Consider the following 20,867-nt stretch of genomic DNA (forward strand, 5'->3'; position numbering starts at 1 on the left):
ATCCATAAATTAAAACTTACCAGTCAACAAGCATTTTTTTCCAATGCCTACTATGCCAGAAACTGTTAGGCTCTGGACATATTGAAACCAAAATGTGAGATAGTCCCTGTCCTCAAGATGCTTATATTCTCTCTGGCAGTGAGGAATGAGAGAGTAGCAAGGACACACATAAATCAATACAAAGTAATTGGAGGGTGGTTTTTAGAAAACTTATGTCTGAGGTGCCACTTTTGCTAGTCTTTGAAAAGATCAAGGAGTGAGGAATAGCATGAAGATAGGAAATAGAATGTTATATGGATAAGAGTAAGAAAATTGTCTGACAGGTCCTTAGAAGGCAGGAAGGAAAAGTAAGGTGTAATAATTATGAAAGGCATTGAATGCCAAATAAGAGTTCATGTATTTTATCATTAAAGCAGATAGACCAATTGGAGTCCTTTGCCTCTGTTCAGAGGTTATTGCAAAAGACCAAGTAAAAAGTTCTGAAGGTGGTAACTGTCAATTCACAAGTATTTATTATATGCTGGGTACTGTACTAAATATTAGGGATACAAAGAAAGGCCCCTCCTGCCAAAACAATCTAAGTACAGTCCTTCCTCTCAAGAAGCCCATAGCCTAATGAGAGTGAAGAAAAGGGACTAGATGAGATATGTTGTGAAGGTAAAATTTTACAAGACTTCACAGTTGGGAGAGCAGCTAAGTAACTTAGTGGATAGAACACCAAGCCTGGAGTCAGAAGACCCTGAGTTCAAGTTTGACCTCTAACACTTCCTAGCTATATGACCTGGGCAAGTCACTTAACTTTAGTTGCCTAACCCTTGCCACTCTTCTGTGTTAGAATTGATACTAAGACAAAAGATAAGTATTTTTTTTTTTTAAAGACTTGGCAATTGATTAGATCTTAAAGTGGAATGAAACATCAAGGATGACTTCAAGGTTTTGAATCTCATTGGAAAGATAGCTCTGCCTCTAATAGAAATAGGGAAGTTAAGAAGGAAGGTGGGTTTAGGGGATGAAATTTTATTTTGGACATATTGAATTTGAGGGATTTATGGGATTTGTGGGAAATGTTTAATAAGTAGTTCAAATCTGGCCTCAGACACTTTCTAGCTATATGACCTTGGGCAAGTCGTTTAACCCCTATTGCCTAGGCCTTACCACTCATGGGTTTAAAAAAAAAAAAGTAGTTAGTGATGTGGTTCTTGAGCTCAGATGAATGAGGCAAAAAAAACAGATAAGGCTGTATATAGCTTGAAATCACCCATATTTACACTAAGGAACTAGATGATGATGATCCAGGAAAGGAACATGAGAGGAAATGATATGATAGGTAAGAGAAGCAGCAACAGAGATCATGAAAACCCAGAGAAAAGAGAGATCCCACAGAAAGGTTTAGGAGGAAATTAGGCTTGAAAAAAGGCCATTGCATTTGGCAATTAAAAAGTGACTGGTAACTTTGGAGAGCAGTTTTAGGTGAGTGATGAGGTTCAAGCTAATTTGCAAGAGGTTGAAAATTGAATAATAAGAAAACTTGGAAGCAATGAATATAGAAAGCATTTTCTAGTAATTGGGTTGAGAAATAGAACAATTACTTCACAGGAAATTAGGATTAATTAAAGATTTTTTGTTTTATAAGGATAGGGAGACCTGGTTGTGTATATAATAGGCAAAGAAGAAGGCAAAAAGGAAGGGATTAACTATTTTGAGAGAAAGAAAATATTTTCATGGAATACTGTCTATCTACTGCACAAGAAGAAGTGTGATCTGGGATACAATTAGAAGATTTGGTCTTGGTGGGACAAAAAAAAAAGACTACCTCTTCTTAACAGATTGGAGTAAAGGAAGAAAAATAAGGGATTATAGGAAGAACTCACAGTGAATGGCTTCTATTTTCCAAATCAGGTGTGAGGTCAGATTATCCAGCAAAAGGTAAAGAATAGGCAGTGGAGATATGAGAGGCTTGAAAAGTTAAGAAATGGTTCAGAATTGCTAGAAGATTGCTATATAGTCAATTAGGGGAAGAGGGAAAGCATTTTCTTAGCACTGGGAGCATTTAGATATTTTTTTCCCCTCTTAGATGGATAATTTTATTGGTGTAAGAGCTTCTTGTAAGAAAATTTTCTACCAATACAAAATTCAAGCTTCTCTGAAAACTTACAGCCTTAGAAAATTTGTATGAGATGCTCAGATTAAGTGACTTGCACATGGTCACATTAACTATATGTCAGAGGCATTATTTGAACCCAAGACTTCCATATACTTTACCTCAATGTGACCATAGTTAAGATTCAGTAATACACGTTTGTAGCAAACCCAGTCTGTATGGTTGTGTAACTTCCTTTAGCAGCCTGGAGTTAGAATGCAAAAGGCATTTGGCAGAGATGATCCTGGGTTGGGGTTTAGTAGGGCATGACCTCTAATAGGACAGAGGGGCAAAGAATTTAAGAATAGAGGACAGTAAGTAGAAAGTTTGACTGATAACTGGAGAGAATACTAAGGGAGGGACTGGAGGGTCACTTCAAATGATTTTGTACCCCTTCAATGAATCCTGTTTTTCTACAGAATCATCCAGGAGAAAGTAAGGAACTTCAGGAATATAATGGAAAGGGCCATAATTTAAAGCCAGGTGACCCTTGTTGAGGCCAATCATTCTGACAGTAGCAATGGAGCCCATTCGCTGGTCAACAAGATTGTAGAGATTTTAGAAGAGTAAACTCAAGAGAGAGTTGTAATGGTAGCAGATTAATAGCCTCTCAGAATCTTGTGGAGACTGCTTTTATATGATTTCCCCTACCTATAACAAATTATAGAACAATGTTATTGTAGTATTACTGATAGCAGTAAGAATTGAAACTTAAAACTTAGCTAGTGAGAAGAGAAGAGAAAAAATAAAGGAAACTTGTTGGAACTAAAAAAACTAGGACCTGATTGTGGACGTTTACTAATAAGGGGGAACTTTGAATCCTTTGTATTTCTGACCATGAATTAAAAAGAATAGGCATATTCTTCACCATTTAAAAATATATTTAAATATATTACTGTTTATAATTAATCCCATGAAAAATAGTTAAACTTTTAAAAATTGGTCCTTAAAGAGCCTTCAAATGTCTGGAAAATTCACTTGTTTGGAACATTTTATTTCTTAATCTTTCCAGAGAAATAAAGATTATTGTGATATTTTTTTAATTAGGTAGAGCTATAGTATCATTAAAATGTGCCTAATTAATTTCTCCTAATTTAAGCACTTGAAATTTAGGGTTTCAGGTCTTATTAACAGCAGACTTGAATCTTAGCAGAATGCTCATTTAGACTTGTGACTTCTACCGGTGAAGAGAGATTACTGATTCACTAAAATATTTTAAGTAATGCCTTGTGGAAAAAACATGACTGTCATCATCCAACATAACACTAACATAACTAGTTTGCTTATAGTGAATAATCTTAAGAAACTGAAAATCACAAGAGACTTCCAGTCCAAAACAGTGTTAAGATGATAGCAAATTTCTGTGACTAAAATAACAGGACAGTGTCTTACTGGCAGTTACTCTACCATGATAGAATGCTTCATAATTCCTTTTGAATTTTTCCCTCTTATTTAGAAGCTTATAAATCTTGAAGGGATTTAAGTGCCTTTGAATTGATTGGGGCTTCCAAGGTTCTGGCAGCTAAATCTTGGTGCCATTGGTAGAGCTTTCTTATAATTGAGAAAAAAGATGTTTTCAGCATGATTGGTAGAGAATGTTATAATTTCAGAAGTGCAGTTATATGCTAAAAGAAAATGTTGGGTTTTTTTCCATTTCCAAAATTTTAACTATTTATTTTCCAGCCTGCTAACGTTAAGGGACAACCAGAAATTGGGATTCCAAAGGCAGGAACTTTTAGTGAAACTACTGAAGATAATGAAAAACCTAAAGTAAGTAAAGTGTTGAAAAGAAGTACAGACAGGACTACACATCTATAGCACCAAATAATATTGACTATCTTAAGCCATTTCTTTTGGTTTTTAAACTCTCCTTTGTAGGAGAGAGCTATTCAGTCTTCAGCATCTATTTTCTTTATATATGATTTTTCACTTCAAAGTATGTTTTTAGACTTCCACTGAAAATATTTTCTGTTCTTTCTTAGAGGTAACAAGTATCTTGTTAATTTATAGTAGTAAAAATTTTTTATGAACTTTTTCCATTTTTCTTTTGATTATTTATTCCCAAGCTTTTCATTTTTAAAAGTTTTTTCCCCTAGTCTTTTTAATACTCTATTTATACATTAAACTTGGTTTAGCTCTTTTAGAATATGCAGTAATTAAGGAAGTAGATTATTATAAACACTACTTATATCAAGCTTCCCTGTCCTAAAAAGGACAATTTAAGAAGAGAACATAAAGAATTATAATGGAGTGCATAGGTGCATACTATATTTAAGAAGGCTTATTAGCAACAGAGGTCTCCCACAGTTCAATTACAATCTGCTCATTGAACTTCAAAAGCTTTTCTTATTAATCTCCAACCAGATTCTGCTACTTTACCACTCATTCTCATCATAGTTCTGCAGTGTGAGAAACCCCTTCCTTCAAACTGGACATAGATTATAATTATAATAAAGAAAAATTAAAATATCAGGAAAAGTCTAGGAACTTAATTCTCAAAAAATTTTAAAGGCAGAGTATTCTGTTAACTGTTATATCTTAATTAATTTGTATCTTTTTAAACATTAAATTTCTTTTTCTTCAACTAGTCTCAGCGAGAGCCTTTGACAAGAGCTCGAAGTGAAGAAATGGGAAGGATAGTACCAGGATTGCCTTTAGGCTGGGCCAAGGTAAAAGTTAAAATTATTGCAAAGGAAAAAGGGTTACTACATATCAAATAATAACTCCTTTTTATTTCTGTTCTCCATGAACTAATGTGATATTGTTTCCTAATTTAGAAATGTTCAGATAGAGTTATTCCCTAAGTAAAAAGATTTTTCTAATATTAATTGGACTACTGAAAGATCCATTGAGGTTGATTGACATTTTTGGCATCTGGCATTTCCAAAAGTATTTAATCTAAAAACAAAATAATCTGTGCTTAAAAGTATTATTTAGATAGTTATTGATGATGCCTTTGTAGTTATTATACTTAGATTATTCAAAGCCAAAAGTATATTTAATAATGGAATAGCTTTAAAATCATGATAGTTTGACTTTTTTTACCTTTTTTTCCCTTTCCATTTAAGTTCCTTGACCCAATCACTGGAACTTTTCGTTATTACCATTCACCCACCAACAGTGTTCATATGTATCCACCGGAAATGGCTCCTTCATCTGCTCCTACTTCTACCCCTCCAACACATAAAGCCAAGCCACAGGTTCCTGCTGAGCGGGATAGGGAGCCTTCCAAACTGAAGCGATCCTACTCCTCCCCAGATATAACCCAAGCCATTCAGGAGGAAGAAAAAAAGAAGCCAACAGTAACTCCAGCAGTCAATCGGGAAAACAAGTAAGTCTGTCTATATACCCCAAACCAGGAAAATCATTAGATTTTATGGCAATGATTCCCAAGTCAAGTGTTTTGACTTCATGGGGATCAAAAGTCTTTATGATATATCACATTTACAATGAAAGAAATATATTAGGATGGGGAAATGGTACTGATTTTGATGACAACTTTGAGCACTATGATATAAGTTTTTCATATTAGAAATAAAAATATTATTATTGTTGTTATTCTCAGTATTAATGCAAGAGGAAGGCCTTTCAGAGCTGTAAGTCCACACACACTAGCTCCCAAACCATATTTTGAGAACCACTGTTTTACAGTTTTTGTCATATATTTGTTTTTTCTTTGAGAATCCCCATTTAGCCACTTCCTCAGAGTACAATGTGAATTCTTTTTAAAGTATGTCTTTATTTATTGCATTAAATTACATTTAAAAATTTTAATGTTCATTTTTTAAAAATTTGAATTCTAAATTTTCTTCTTTCCTCATGTCCCTCCCTTCCTCTCCTTGAGAAGGCAAGCAATTTGATATAGATTCTATGTGTTGTAGTCATGCAAAACATGTTTTTGTGATTAGCCATGTTGAAAAAGAGAACAGAAACCAAAAAAAGAAAAAGGAAAAAAGTGAAAAAGTATGCTTCAGACTGAATTAAAAGTTCATCACTTTTTCCTCTAGAAGTATTTTTCATTATAGATCCATTAGAATTGTCTTGAATCATTGTCTTGTTCAAAGTAGCTAGGTCTTTCACAGTTGAACATCCTTATAATATTGTTATTATAAAGTACAGTGATTTCCTGGCTCTGTTCACTTTACTTTGCATGAATTTATAGTAAGTTTTATCAGATTTTTCTGAAACTGTCCCCGTGGTCAAATCATATACCACCACTTATTCAGCCATTCCCCAATTGATGGGCATTCCTTCAATTTCCAGTTCTTTCCCACCACAAAAAGAGCTACTATAAGTATTTTTGAACAAATAAGTACTTTTCTCGTTGATGTCTTTGGGAATATCAATCTTCTTGTGGTATTGCAAGGTCAAAGGGTAAGTGCAGTTTTATAGCCTTTGAGGCATAGTTCCAAATTCTCGAGTAGTCAGACCAGTTCACAGCTCTACTAAAGTGCATTAGTGTCCTGATTTTTCCACACCTCCAACATTTGTCACTCTTCTTTTCTGTAATATGTGAATTCTTACTTTCACATTACCTGACTTCCATTGGTCTTTCCTCTGAGGGTAGTAGAGACAGAACTATAAGTGGTATTAGGAGATACCAGTAATTACAAAACATTAAAATTCTTAGAGGAAAAACTCAGAACAATTTGGTTGGATCCTTCATGGTAAATTTATGGAACGACAGATAAAACTTACCAGTGATGATAAGACACAAATGGGTTGTGATCCCCAGATCTGCTATAGTACTAAACTATGAACATTGTAACTTCCTAGAACCTAATATTAGTTCTACTCCATTCCTTTGCCACATATATTGATTAAATAATTTTAAGCAATGATCAAAATAGTTATTTAAAAACAAGTTTCCTACATTATACCTAATTTAGCTTTACTGTCCACTTTATCTTTTTGTGAACCCCCTCCATCACCACTTCCCTTTTACTAATGGGTCTATAAAGATATGACTTATTGCCAAAGAGTTAGAACTAATCTGTCTTCATGGCTCCTTTTAATGGCTTTTTCCTTTTCAGCCTTGTATCAAGAGAGCTCTGTTTTTTGACCCAGCTACAAACATGCTGTTGAAGTATTTATCTAGAAAAGCATGGTAGTTAAGAGCAGTTTTGGCTTTTTTTTATTATACAACCTTGTTAAATAGTTTGATGTTTTCAGTTGGTGCTTGAAACTTCTTTCTAAAACTGAAGGACTTTTTTTTAAACCCTTATATTCTGTCTTAGAATTAATATAGTATATTGGTTTCAAGGCAGAAGAATGGTAAGGGTTGGGCAGTGGGGGTTAAGTGATTTGCCCAGGATCAGAATAGCTAGAAAGCATGTGAGGCTAGATTTGAACCTAGGACTTCCTGTCTTAAGAGCTGGTTCTGTCCACTGAGCCACCTTTTTGCCCCAAACTGAAGGATTTTGAAAACAAATTCCTAATATTAGAATCATTTTGTCTCTTCTCTGAGTATGTGTGTGTGTGTGTATATATATATATATAGCCTTTCCTAAGAGTCTTCAGAGGCTCTGACGTTATTGGTCTTGGGTTGCAGTGATTACAGGGAGGGTCCCAGAGCACAGTATCAATACCACACCCCAAGACTCCTCGTGCCCATTACTGGGGGAAGGAGAGAGATGTGGAAATCTCTTTTTCTGTAAGTGTTTGGTCCACTGCTCAAGTTGTCAGAGTTTCTGCCATTGTATTCATTACCACTGAACTTCCATAAGATTATATGAATACTGAAAATACTGAATATACGTACAGACTTACATTATTTAAATGTCCTTAATTTTCCTTCCTAGACCACTGTGCTACCCCAAAGCAGAAATCTCAAGGCTTTCTGCTTCTCAGATTCGTAATCTCAATCCTGTATTTGGAGGATCAGGACCAGCTCTCACTGGACTTCGTAACTTAGGAAATACTTGTTATATGAATTCAATATTACAGTGCCTATGTAATGCTCCTCATTTGGCTGATTATTTCAACAGAAACTTTTATCAGGATGACATTAACAGGTAAAGAACACTAAAACAGCTTTCCTTTACTACTTTTGGTCTGAAATGAAATTACTGTATTGGCTGTTTAGTTTGTTTACTATTCTGTTTGTAAGGTATACCATCACTTTACACTAATGGAACCAAATTTCACATGGATCTAGACAAGTCATATGCAAGAGTATTCTTTAAAGAGAAAAAAATAGAGAAAAACCTCGGACTTTTGAAAAAACAAGTTTAATGATGTATTGTGAACTTCATCTTTTTTTTCCTTTTGAGAGAGGATTAGAAATTTGGAAGATGAGCAGAAGTAGAGGAATGTGGAAGAGAGGAAGAATTTGGCAGGCACAGGTAGGGAGCCTGTCTCTTATCTGTCAGGCAGAAAGAAGGAGAATTTGGGCCTAAGTTATGCAGAATTAATTATAAAATTTGACATATTCATTCAAGTCTCTTATCAGATTGTGTTTAAAATAAAACTTTTGTGAAAGTAAAGATAGTAAGGAAAAAGTCAGCTGTATAAGGAATTTTGCTTAAAATTTTTTTTGCTCCCAAAATCATCTGTTTTGATGTTGACAACTTGTTTAAAATTTTCAATAAAATGTACATTTTTAATATAAAAGTTGGAATTCTGATTATAAATCTATAGAGGTAATACAAAGCAGAGAGGCACTATACTGAGTTTTAGAAAAATCACAATGCCTTAAACCTTAGACAATAGAATTACAGTACTATAAACTATCCTACTGCTGTAAGTTAAGGTAAAAATCAATCTCTTAGAAATTATTATTTAGGTCTTGAAGGGACTTTCTCAACTGCTTCATTTTACAGATGTGGAAACTGAAACCCACAGAGATTAAATCCTTTGCTTAACATCATACAGTTAGTGATGAAGCCAGAACTAGAACCTGAGGTGTCTGTCCTAACACTCTCTGTATATGATACCATACTGCCTTTTGTAATATGTAGAAACTACAAAGTAAAAGTGGCAACTTCAAGTGGTGAACAAAAAGTAACATTTTCTAAAGCATTGTTTATTGTGAAACTTTAGAGGTCAAGTGTTCCAAATCCCACTTAATGTGAGAAGCCTCCTTTCCAACATTGACCTTCCTAATTGAACATTAATTTAGGCAGTTTGATTCTAACAGTTTCTCATAGGCCTAAGAGGAAATTTGATGGGCTAGCTGTCAGGAGATCTATGTTTCCTAATATCAATCACTTTACCTTAGGGGGCCTAAGTTTCTTCATCTGTAAGACAGAAAAAAAAATAATTCCTGTTTTTCTAATGTCACAGAATTGTTTTAAGTATCTTATGGGATAATATATGTGAACAGTCTTTGAAATCTTGAAGTGCAATACAAATTCATGGGGGTGATAGTGTTTTCTTATTTGTGATTGAGTACTAAGTAACATTTCTAACTAAAATGACCTGTTGCATTCTATTTAGGAATAATAGCTTACCTTGGCCTCTGCTCTTAATTTACCTCTGTATTACCTATTTAGTGCCCCTTCAAAGTGCTTAATATGGGCATGTTGAGAAATTAAGAGGAAGATCACACAGCCTTCCTAAAGGCAAGAGCGATCAATGACTTTAATTCTGAAAGTTTCCTAGTCACTAAAATACAGGCAAGATTTTGTTTTTTAAGTCTACAGTCATTTCTGTAAAGCCTAGGTCATTTCTGTAAAACGTTTCATTCCAAAGAATGAGATTCTTGGTATTAGCTGATATATGTACTCTTAAGAATGATTTTACAGAAGCTATTATGTTTGGGTTATGTAATAGGTAGCCCATTTACCTCAGAGTTAAGAGGTACAGGGTCTCTTCAAGATAGGTGAAAAGGATAAAGGTGCTGTTTCCTTAAGGAGCTAGGACCTAGCAGCCAAAATAGAATCATGATAATTTTACTATATGAAGTCTGACCTTCTGATGGAAGGCGAAGCCTCCCTAGGTTGGTGCCTGGTAAATAAAGGATCTATATATAAATCCCTTCTGTTTCTTAGGGTAATCAATACAAATGCAGTCAGTGACTGTGAGCCAGTTATATGTTATATCTCTTTCCTTATTTGTAAAATGGAACAAATAATCTCTGAGATATGAATCTCTTCCTTTTTTGTAGTGGTGGTAGTGATAATCTAAATGACAGAAATAGCTACCAGGTGTTAGGAGAGAGATGATATAGCAGCATACCTTTTCTTTCTTCTGATTTTACTGTTTTTGTCAGGGGTGCTATTGTCCACATTTCTTGTTTGTTTGAAACTGTGATAGTTTTTAGGATTGTTTATTTTTTTTTAATTCCTCTTCTTCAAGTCACTACCACCCTGTCTTCCTCACTTAGAGATTAAGGTTCAGTGAGCATAGACTCTACAGCTGAAAAGGACCTTAGGCATCACTGAATTCAGTCAAAGTCCACATAAGTAATTCCCCAGAGGTTGTGAATTGGGAATTGAATCCAGGTCCTCTGACTCCTAAGTCTGATGCTTCTTCCCAACCCCAATCCATTACACCATAGATGCCTTTAGTTGGGTTCAAAACCTTCTGGTCAGCCAGTAAACATTTAGTAAGTACCTCTTTTTTTTTGGTCAGGCACTGTGCTAAGCCATGGGGATACAAAGAAAAGCAAAAGACAATCTCTGTCCTCAAGGAACTCACAATCTAATGGAAGTGACAACAAAAAAATAAACACAAACACCCTATATTATTTGCAAGATAAAAAGGAAATAGAGGGTAGGCACTAGCATTAAAAAGGGTTGAGAAAGGCTTCCGTTTAGAACCAGTGATTCTAGTTGAAACCTAAAGCAAGGGAAGGCAAATTGTAATGAGGAGAGTGTTATAGAAATAACAAGGTCAGAGAAAATGCCTCAAGCTGAGAGATGGGACATCCTGTACATGGAAGTCAGTGTCACAGTATCAAAGAGTACATGGCAGTATATACAGTTCCCTGTTGCCTCATGAGTGTTTACATGGCATTCAAGGCCCTCCACCATCTTGAATCACCCTACTTCTCTGACCTCTCATACTATTTTTCATGTTGTCATTTCCTGTTAAGATATGACCCTGTAATTTCCTTCTTATTCAGCATCTAGCATAGTTCTCTGGGCAGCTCTGTGATTCCGTGGATAGAGTTCCAGGCCTACAGTGAGGAAGACTTGAGTACAAATTCATCCTCAGATACTTGCTAGCTGTGTGACTTAACCTTTATTTGCCTCAGTTTCCTCATTTGTAAAATGTTTATAATAATAGCACCTACCTAAATAAGATAAAAATTATAGTGCAGTGACTGGTACATAGTAAACATATGTGTTCTTTTTAAAAAAAATAATAATCATCTGTACATAGCAAATGCTTTAAAAATGTTTACTAAATTTGTTTGAAATATTAGAAGTATCAACTAATTCATTTTAAAAAAAATATTTAACACTTTTTTACTCCTGCATATCTTTATTTTAATTGTTACTTTTAATTTTTATTTTATTTACAAAGGTCAAATTTATTGGGGCATAAAGGGGAAGTGGCTGAGGAGTTTGGGATAATCATGAAGGCTCTGTGGACAGGACAGTACAGGTATATCAGTCCAAAGGATTTTAAAATCACAATTGGAAAGATCAATGACCAGTTCTCAGGATACAGCCAACAAGACTCACAAGAGTTGCTTCTATTCCTAATGGATGGACTCCATGAAGACTTGAATAAAGTAAGTCCTTGTATGGATTACTCAGTAGTGCTGTAATCTTATCTAGCATCCATATGTATTTTGCTTGATGGTACTTGATACCAAACTGCTTTGGGCTGAGATTTGCAAGTATTCTTAAAATGGATTTGTCAGATGCCAGAAGTTGTATATTAGACAGTCCTGCTAATTTTTTTTGTGTCTGTGAAATTTGTTGTTCCAGTAGTCAGCATGTTCATTTTACTTTTTACCTAGTGGGAAGTGTCTAGTGTATCTCTGTAGCATAACTGTAGGCAGCCAGGTGGAGCAGTTAGAAGGCTGACTATAGTCTAGAAGTCTTGAGTTCAAAGCCCACCTCAAACTCTGGGCAGATCACTTAACCTCTCAGTTTCCCAGAAAATCCCTAAGACAGGTAAGCTTCAGAACATTGACTAATTATGCATTGATAGGACTTTATAGAGAATTCCTATATTGATGAAATTACAAGCCAGAGGTTAAAACAACTGTATGCCTTTATGTGCACAAGGATAATAAATATTTGTAGAGTGAAATACTTTAAAATCCCAAATGCAGAAAAATTTCACCAAAATCATGATCATAATTGACTTTAAACTGAAAGTTTTTATTGTCCCATTTTTAGATTTTCACTTCATACTTGTTAGATTACTTGGGCACAGGTTTATATTTCCTTGTATCATTTGTATTACAATATGGTTGTACAATATGGTTGTGTCCTGTATTCCATATCTAGATTTTTATGTTAAGACCAGATCATGAAATTATCGATTCTAGCCAGAGAGGATTTCCTTCACCATCCTCATTATTTACTTACTTTTTTCTAGAACCCTTACCTTCCATCTTAGAATCAATATTGGATATTGGTTCTAAGGCAGAAAGAAGAGTGGTAGGGGTTAGGCAATGGGGGTTAAGTGACTTGCCCAGGGTCACACAGCTGGGAAGTGTCTGAGGCTAGATTTGAACTCAGGACCTCCCATCCCTAGACCTGGCTCTCAATCTGCTGAGCCACCCAGCTCCCTCCCCCCCCAATTATTTTTTTAACCTCTTTTTTCCCCTCAGTTACACATAGAAATAATTTTTAACATTCATTTTCTCATTTTGAATAACCAATTGTCTCCTTCCTCTTCTGCAATTTGATATATATGACATATATATAAGTTTACATATATAAATCATCTTTAAAAGAACAACTTTCACTAATTTCTGCACAGATAATACAATTGCTTGATGGAAGAATTCTCTTCACAAATCAGACCTTTTAGATACAAATAGGAAGAGCTTTTTAACAGTTGCTTGCCAAAGCTCTAATATGCATTTTAAGCTATAAATGTACATTTTAAAATAATAGCAGTCCACTATTTTTGACCATAGGATTATGAAATTGGAGGGGTCCCTAGAGAACATGTCCAGCCCCCTCAAATGCTGAAAAATTAACTTCTTGCTAAGTGTTTTCCACCGCCCCTCATTCAGTGTCAGCATCTTCTGTCGTCTTAGAGATGACAGCAAGAGTCATTGAGAATTCCTTGACAATGTGTTCAGTAGCATTTGTAGGTATTCATTCAACCTCTATATTCAAATATTGAACATTCTTATTTAGGTTAATGAGAATTTAAATATTTTGTTCCTAGGCTGATAACCGAAAGAGACATAAAGAGGAAAATAATGATCATCTTGATGATTTCAAAGCAGCTGAACATGCCTGGCAGAAGCACAAGCAGCTCAACGAGTCAATTATTGTTGCACTTTTTCAGGGCCAGTTTAAATCTACAGTACAGTGCCTCACGTGTCACAAAAAGTCTAGGACGTTTGAGGCTTTTATGTATTTGTCTTTACCACTAGCATCCACAAGTAAATGTACATTACAGGTAAGCCTCTGATTAAATGAAGATAACCAAAGTGCTAGTTGTACATATTCATCTCTTAAGTTTCTGAGGAAACTTCTTAAATCTACACAAGTATGATGTTATATGTAGTTGAAATTTACAGGTAATAAGGTTTTTGAGATCTACCAAGGCCCTCAGGGATTAAAAAGTTAGGAATTTGTCTTTTAAGACTTCTTTCTCTAGTTTGGCTTTTTTCCCCCCCCAGATTTGGCACTTAATTTCCAAGTTTAAAGCATCCAAAAATGTTTTTGATTTAGAAATCTACCTGTTTGCTTTATTTATTTATTTGTTTGTTGATTCATTTTTTTTTGTCATTTCCAAACATTATTCATTGGAAACAAAGATCATTTTCTTTTCTTCTACCCCCCCACCCCCCAATAGCCGACGCACGATTTCACTGGGTATCACATGTGTTCTTGATTCAGACCCATTTCCATGTTGTTGGTATCTGCATTAGAGTGTTCATTTAGAGTCTCTCTTCAGTCATATCCCCTCCACCCCTGCAGTCAAGCAGTTGCTTTTCATCAGTGTTTTTACTCCCACAATTTATCCTCTGCTTGTGGATAGTGTTTTTTAGATCCCTGCAGATTGTTCAGGGACATTGCATTGACACCCATGGAGAAGTCCATTACCTTCGATTGTACCACAGTGTATCAGTCTCTCTGTACAGTGTTCTCCTGGTTCTGCTCCTTTCGCTCTGCATCACTTCCTGGAGGTTGTTCCAGTCTCCATGGAATTCCTCCACTTTATTATTCCTTTTAGCACAATAGTATTCCATCACCAACAGATACCACAATTTGTTCAGCCATTCCCCAATTGAAGGGCATCCCCTCATTTTCCAATTTTTGGCCACCACAAAGAGCACTGCTATGAATATTCTTGTACAAGTCTTTTTCCTTATTATCTCTTTGGGGTACAAACCCAGCAGTGCTATGGCTAGATCAAAGGGCAGACAGTCTTTTATCGCCCTTTGGGCATAGTTCCAAATTGTTCTCCAGAATGGTTGGATCAATTCACAACTCCACCAGCAATGAATTAGTGTCCCTACTTTGCCACATCCCCTCCAGCATTCTTTACTTTCCATAGCTGTCATGTTAGCCAATCTGCTAGGTGTGAGGTGATACCTCAGAGTTGTTTTGATTTGCATCTCTGATTATAAGAGGTGTAGAACATTTTTTCATGTGCTTATTAATAGTTTTGATTTCTTTGGCTGAGAACTGCCTGTTCATGTCCCTTGCCCATTTATCAATTGGAGAATGGCTTGATTTTTTGTATAATTGATTTAGCTCTTTGTAAATTTGAGTAATTAAACCTTTGTCAGAGGTTTTTATAAAGATTGTGTCCCAGTTTGTTGCTTCCCTTCTGATTTTAGTTACATTGGTTTTGTTTGTACAAAAACTTTTTAATTTGATGTAGTCAAAATTATTTATTTTACATTTTGTGATCTTTCTAAGTCTTGCTTGGTTTTAAAATCTTTCCCTTCCCAAAGGTCTGACATGTATACTATTCTGTGTTCACCTAATTTACATATAGTTTCCTTCCTTATGTTCAAGTCATTCACCCATTCTGAATTTATCTTGGTGTAGGGTGTGAGGTGTTGATCCAAACCTAATCTCTCCCACATTATCTTCCAATTTTCCCAGCAGTTTTTATCAAATAATGGATTTTTGTCCCAAAAGCTGGGGTCTTTGGGTTTATCATAAACTGTCTTGCTGAGATCATTTACGCCAAGTCTATTCCACTGATTCTTCTTTCTGTCTCTTAGCCAGTACCAAATTGTTTTGATAACCACTGCTTTATAATATAGTTTGAGATCTGGGAGTGCAAGTCCTCCTTCCTTTGCATTTTTTTTTCATGATTTCCCTGGATATCCTTGATCTTTTGTTCTTCCAAATGAACTTATTTATGTTTTTTTCTAATTCAGTAAAGAAGTTTTTTGGTAGTTCAATAGTTATGGCACTAAATAAGTAAATTAATTTGGGTAGGATTGACATTTTTATTATGTTAGCTCGTCCCACCCATGAGCAATCAATGTTTTTCCAATTGTTTAGATCTAGTTTTAACTGTGTGGAAAGTGTTTTGTAGTTGTGTTCATATAGTTCCTGTGTTTGTCTTGGCAGATAGATTCCTAAGTATTTTATATTGTCTAGGGTGATTTTAAATGGTATTTCTCTTTCTAATTCTTGCTGCTGAAATGGGTTAGAGATATGAAATGCTGATGACTTATGCGGGTTTATTTTGTATCCTGCAACTTTGCTGAAGTTGTTGTTTATTTCGAGTAACTTTTTGGTTGATTCTCTAGGATTCCTTAAATAAACCATCATATCATCGGCAAAGAGTGATAGCTTGGTCTACTCATTGCCAATTTTAATACCTTCAATTTCTTTTTCTTCTCTAATTGCTACTGCTAGTGTTTCTAGTACAATGTTAAATAATAGAGGTGATAATGGGCATCCTTGTTTTACTCCTGATCTTATTGGGAAGGCTTCTAGTTTATCCCCATTGCAGATGATGTTTGCTGATGGTTTTAGATATATACTGTTTATTATTTTTAAGAAAGGCCCTTCTATTCCTATGCTTTCTAGTGTTTTCAATAGGAATGGGTGTTGTATTTTATCAAAGGCTTTTTCTGCATCTATTGAGATAATCATGTGATTTTTGTCAGTTTGCTTGTTTATATGGTTTTCCTAATATTGAACCATCCTTGCATTCCTGGTGTGAATCCTGCCTGGTCATAGTGGATGACCCTTGTGATGACTTGCTGGAGTCTTTTTGCTAGTATCCTATTTAAGATTTTTGCATCTATATTCATTAGGGGGATTGGTCTATAGTTTTCTTTCTCTGTTTTTGACCTGCCTGGCTTTGGGATCAGTACCATGTTTGTGTCGTAAAATGAATTTGGTAGAACTCCTTCTTGGCTTATTCTGTCAAATAGTTTGTTTAATATTGGGATTAGTTGTTCTTTGAATGTTTGATAGAATTCATTTGTGAATCCATCTGGACCTGGGGATTTTTTCTTAGGGAGCTCTTTGATGGCTTGTTCAATTTCTTTTTCTGATATGGGATTGTTAAGGTAATTTATTTCTTCCTCTTTTAGTCTAGGCAATTTATATTTTTGTATGTATTCATCCATATCACCTAGATTGCCATATTTGTTGCCATATAATTGGGCATAGTAGTTTTTAATGATTGCCTTAATTTCCTCTTTATTAGAGGTGAGGTCTCCTTTTTCATCTTGGATACTGTCAATTTGGTTTATTTCTTTTCTTTTTTTAATTAGACTGACTAGTACTTTGTCTATTTTATTTATTTTTTCAAAGTACCAGCTTCTAGTCTTATTTATTAAATCAATAGTTCTTTGACTTTCAGTTTTATTAATTTCTCCTTTGAGTTTTAGGATCTCTAATTTAGTCTTCATCTGAGGATTTTTAATTTGTTCGCTTTCTAATTTTTTAATTTGCATGCCCAATTCATTGACCTCTCTGCCCTTCTTAATTTGTTAATATATGAACTCAAGGATATAAATTTCCCCCTGAGTACTGCTTTGGCTGCATCCCATAGGTTTTGAAAGGATGTCTCATCATTGTCGTTTTCTTCAATGAAGTTATTAATTTGTTTCTATGATTTGTTTTTTAACTAACTGGTTTTGGAGAATCGTATTGTTTAATTTCCAATTAATTTTCGAATTACCTCTCCATGTTCCTTTACTAATTATTGAATTTTCATTGCATTGTGATCTGAGAAAGTTGCATTTATTATTTCTGCTCTTTTGCACCTGTTTGCAATGTTTTTATGCCCTAATACATGGTCAATTTTTGTGACCATGTGCTGCAGAAAAGAAGGTATATTCCTTTTTGTCCCTATTTATTTTTCTCCACAAGCCTACTAACTCTAATTTTTCTAAGATTTCATTCACTTCTCTTACCTCTTTCTTATTTACTTTTTGGTTTGATTTATCTAGATCAGAGAGAGGAAGGTTCAGGTCTTCCACTAGTATAGTTTTTCTTTCTATTTCGTCCTTGAGCTCCTCTAGTTTCTCCTTTAGAAATTTGGATGCTATGCCATTTGGTGCATACATGTTGAATACAGATATTTCCTCACTGTCTATACTGCCTTTTATCAGGATGTAATTACCTTCCCAATCTCTTTTAACTAGATTTATTTTTACTTTGGCTTTGTCAGATATCATGATTGCAACTCCTGCCTTCTTTTTGTCAGTTGATGCCCAATAGATTTGGCTCCACCCTCTTACTTTCACCCTATGTGTATCTACCTTTCTCATATGTGTTTCTTGTAGACAGCATATGGTAGGATTTTGGACTCTAATCCACTCTGCTATTCGCTTGCGTTTTATGGGCGAGTTCATTCCATTCACATTCAGAGTTATGATTACTAGCTGTGTATTTCCCAGCATTTTGATTTCTGCTCCTTTACCTACCTTTTCTTCTTTCACTATTTCCTTCTACACCAATGTTTGCTTTTGAACAGTCCCCCCTTGTTCCCACCCTTATTTTACTTCCCTTTCTACCCCCTCCCTATTTATCCCCCCTTATTTTCCCTGTAGTCTTTCTAAAATTAACCCCCCACTCCCTCCCTCTCTTGTACTGCTTCCCTCCCCACCAGACCGTTTGTTACCCTTCTACTACCCTATAGGGTGCAAATCTATTCTCTGCCCCCAATGGATTGGATTGTTTTTCCCTCTTTGAGTCACTTTCAAATCACGTAAAAGTTGAGTATTTCCTGTCTCCGACCTCTTTACCCTTCCAGTATATTGATGTTCTCCCCCTCCTACCATGAGCTTCTTTATGACGTATAAATTTACCCCCATTTGTTTTTTTCCCCATTTCTTTTAATATTAACCTATTTTTAAGCTCTAGTTATATATATGTATATATATATGCATGCTCATGTGTATGTATTTTTGCATGCATATATCTATATACCTATTTGTGTCATGTCCTTTCATCCTATACAGTTTGTCACTGTTCCCTCTAAGTGTACTTCTTTTTGCTGCCCAGGTAATAACAACAGTTTTTAAGAGTTACCAATGACCTCTTTTCTTATAGGGACACATATCATTTTAACTTACTGAGTCTCTTAAAAATTTTTTTTTTGTTTTGTTTTGTTTTACTTTTTTCTCCTCTTTTTTAATTACCTTTTGATGATTCTCTTGAGTTCTATGCTTGGACATCAAATTAGGTCTGGTCTTTTCTTTACGAATTCTTCTATTTTGTTGAATGACCATACTTTCCCCTGTAAGAGTATAGTCAGTTTTGCTTGGTAGTTGATTCTTGGTTGTAGACCTAGTTCCCTTGCTTTCTGGAATATCGTATTCCATGCCTTTCTTTTTTTCAGTGTGGATGCAGCCAGATCCTGCGTTATCCTCACTGTGGTTCCATGGTATCTGAATGACTTCTCAGCAGCTTGTAATATCTCTTCTTTGGTCTGATAGTTCTTGAATTTGGCTATAACATTCCTGGGTGTTGTCAGTTGGGGATTAAGTACAGGAGGTGATCTGTGGATTCTGTCTACCTGTTTGCTTTATATTCAGTAATTTTGAAGCAGATATGATACCCCCTGATTTTTGCACTGTGATCTAGATAGCTGATATGAAGAGATTGTTTAAATGATTCTTCTTATTATCTTAACTTTGAGGCGACTTCTTTTCTCCTAGGATTGCCTTAGATTATTTTCCAAAGAGGAAAAACTCACAGATAACAACAGATTTTACTGTAGTCATTGCAAAACTCGAAGGGACTCAATGAAAAAAATAGAAATCTGGAAGTTACCACCTGTTCTTCTGGTGCATCTGAAACGGTAAGAGAATGAAATTTATCCATGGGATTCACCATAAATACGAGTTGCAACATTGTGTTTTTTGGCTTTACTGGGGGGTCTGTGTGACCAGAAAAATGAAAATGTTTCTCTTCTGTTGACTTGAGGCATCTAGGTGGTATAGTGGTTAGAGCACCAAAGTCAAATGTCAGGAAGACCTGAGTCCAAATCCAACTTCAGAACATTTACTAGCCCTATAACCTTGGGCAAGTTATTTAACATTTGTTTGCCTCAATTTCCTCAACTACAAAATGGGGATGATCATAATAGCATCTCTCTCAGGATTGTTGTGAAGATCAAATGAGATATTTATAAAGTATTTAGCTACATAAATGTTAGTTATTATTGGTACTATGGGGATTAGATTTTGTAGATGCTGAGTAAACTGTCCTTGTTATCAAGAATACTTTAATAAATATCTACTAGCTATATTTTACTTAGCACCATTTGAACTTATCTGAGCGACTTGCCCTTCTGAGTCTCCAACATTTATAGTGGCACAGCTATTCATTGAGTAAGATGAACTAGAATGGAAGGGGATTGTGTTGAACATTGTCTGGAATTGGTCCCCATACCAGCAGTTTTTGGACTCTATTATCTTGAAGAAGGATGCTTGGATAATGAGTGGCCCTCATTAGTTCCTTCTAAGTTTAGCTTGATATCATTTCTTTTTGTTCTTGAGGTGACCAACTGTGCAGGAAATCGTTTTCTCCAGACAATCTCTAGGAGTTTCCATTATGTCAGAGGTCTGACCTGTAATAGAATTCAGTTTAATCAGCATACACACACACACACACACACACACACACGCACACACGCACGCACATACACACATGTGCATGCACACGTGCATGTGCACACATATATACACACATGCTTTCTGAGTGTAAGGTGCTGAATTGGACACTGAGAAAAACAGGAGATTAGACTATGCTAAAGACCCTACTCTTATTATAGGGCATATTCATAGGGGGAGGGAGCACATTAATTGGAGAATTGGGGAGAGGGGATAAGATGCAGATGTAGATAACTTTAATATAGAAATACTAATAAGCACATAGAAAGGCTTAAAACAACATTCCTGTGAACCTCAGATGATCCTTTTAACTGCTTTAACATTATGTTCTACAGTTTTTCCTATGATGGAAGATGGAAGCAAAAACTACAAACATCCGTAGATTTTCCATTAGAAAGTCTTGACTTATCACAATACGTTATTGGTCCAAAGAACAATTTGAAGAGATACAATTTGTTTTCAGTTTCAGTAAGTACCTTATTAAGTTTAAACCTTTGATTTAAATAAAGAAAACACAACACCTATGTTTTTAATGGT

General features: G+C 35.2%; 1 protein-coding gene across 2 annotated transcripts in view; it reads left to right on the plus strand.

The window, feature by feature from the left end:
* Positions 1 to 20,867, plus strand: part of USP8 (ubiquitin specific peptidase 8) — a 67,849-nt gene that overhangs the window by 44,772 nt on the left and 2,210 nt on the right. For both annotated transcript variants that reach the window (XM_001369991.5, XM_007479938.3), the window contains exons 12-19: positions 3,824 to 3,910; positions 4,729 to 4,809; positions 5,209 to 5,471; positions 7,942 to 8,154; positions 11,612 to 11,822; positions 13,445 to 13,681; positions 19,374 to 19,516; positions 20,666 to 20,798. In XM_001369991.5, coding sequence (XP_001370028.2) covers positions 3,824 to 3,910; positions 4,729 to 4,809; positions 5,209 to 5,471; positions 7,942 to 8,154; positions 11,612 to 11,822; positions 13,445 to 13,681; positions 19,374 to 19,516; positions 20,666 to 20,798 — 1,368 coding nt within the window. The remainder of the gene's footprint in view (positions 1 to 3,823; positions 3,911 to 4,728; positions 4,810 to 5,208; positions 5,472 to 7,941; positions 8,155 to 11,611; positions 11,823 to 13,444; positions 13,682 to 19,373; positions 19,517 to 20,665; positions 20,799 to 20,867) is intronic.

This window comes from Monodelphis domestica, chromosome 1, assembly GCF_027887165.1.
Source record: "Monodelphis domestica isolate mMonDom1 chromosome 1, mMonDom1.pri, whole genome shotgun sequence".
Classification (NCBI taxonomy): domain Eukaryota; kingdom Metazoa; phylum Chordata; class Mammalia; order Didelphimorphia; family Didelphidae; genus Monodelphis; species Monodelphis domestica.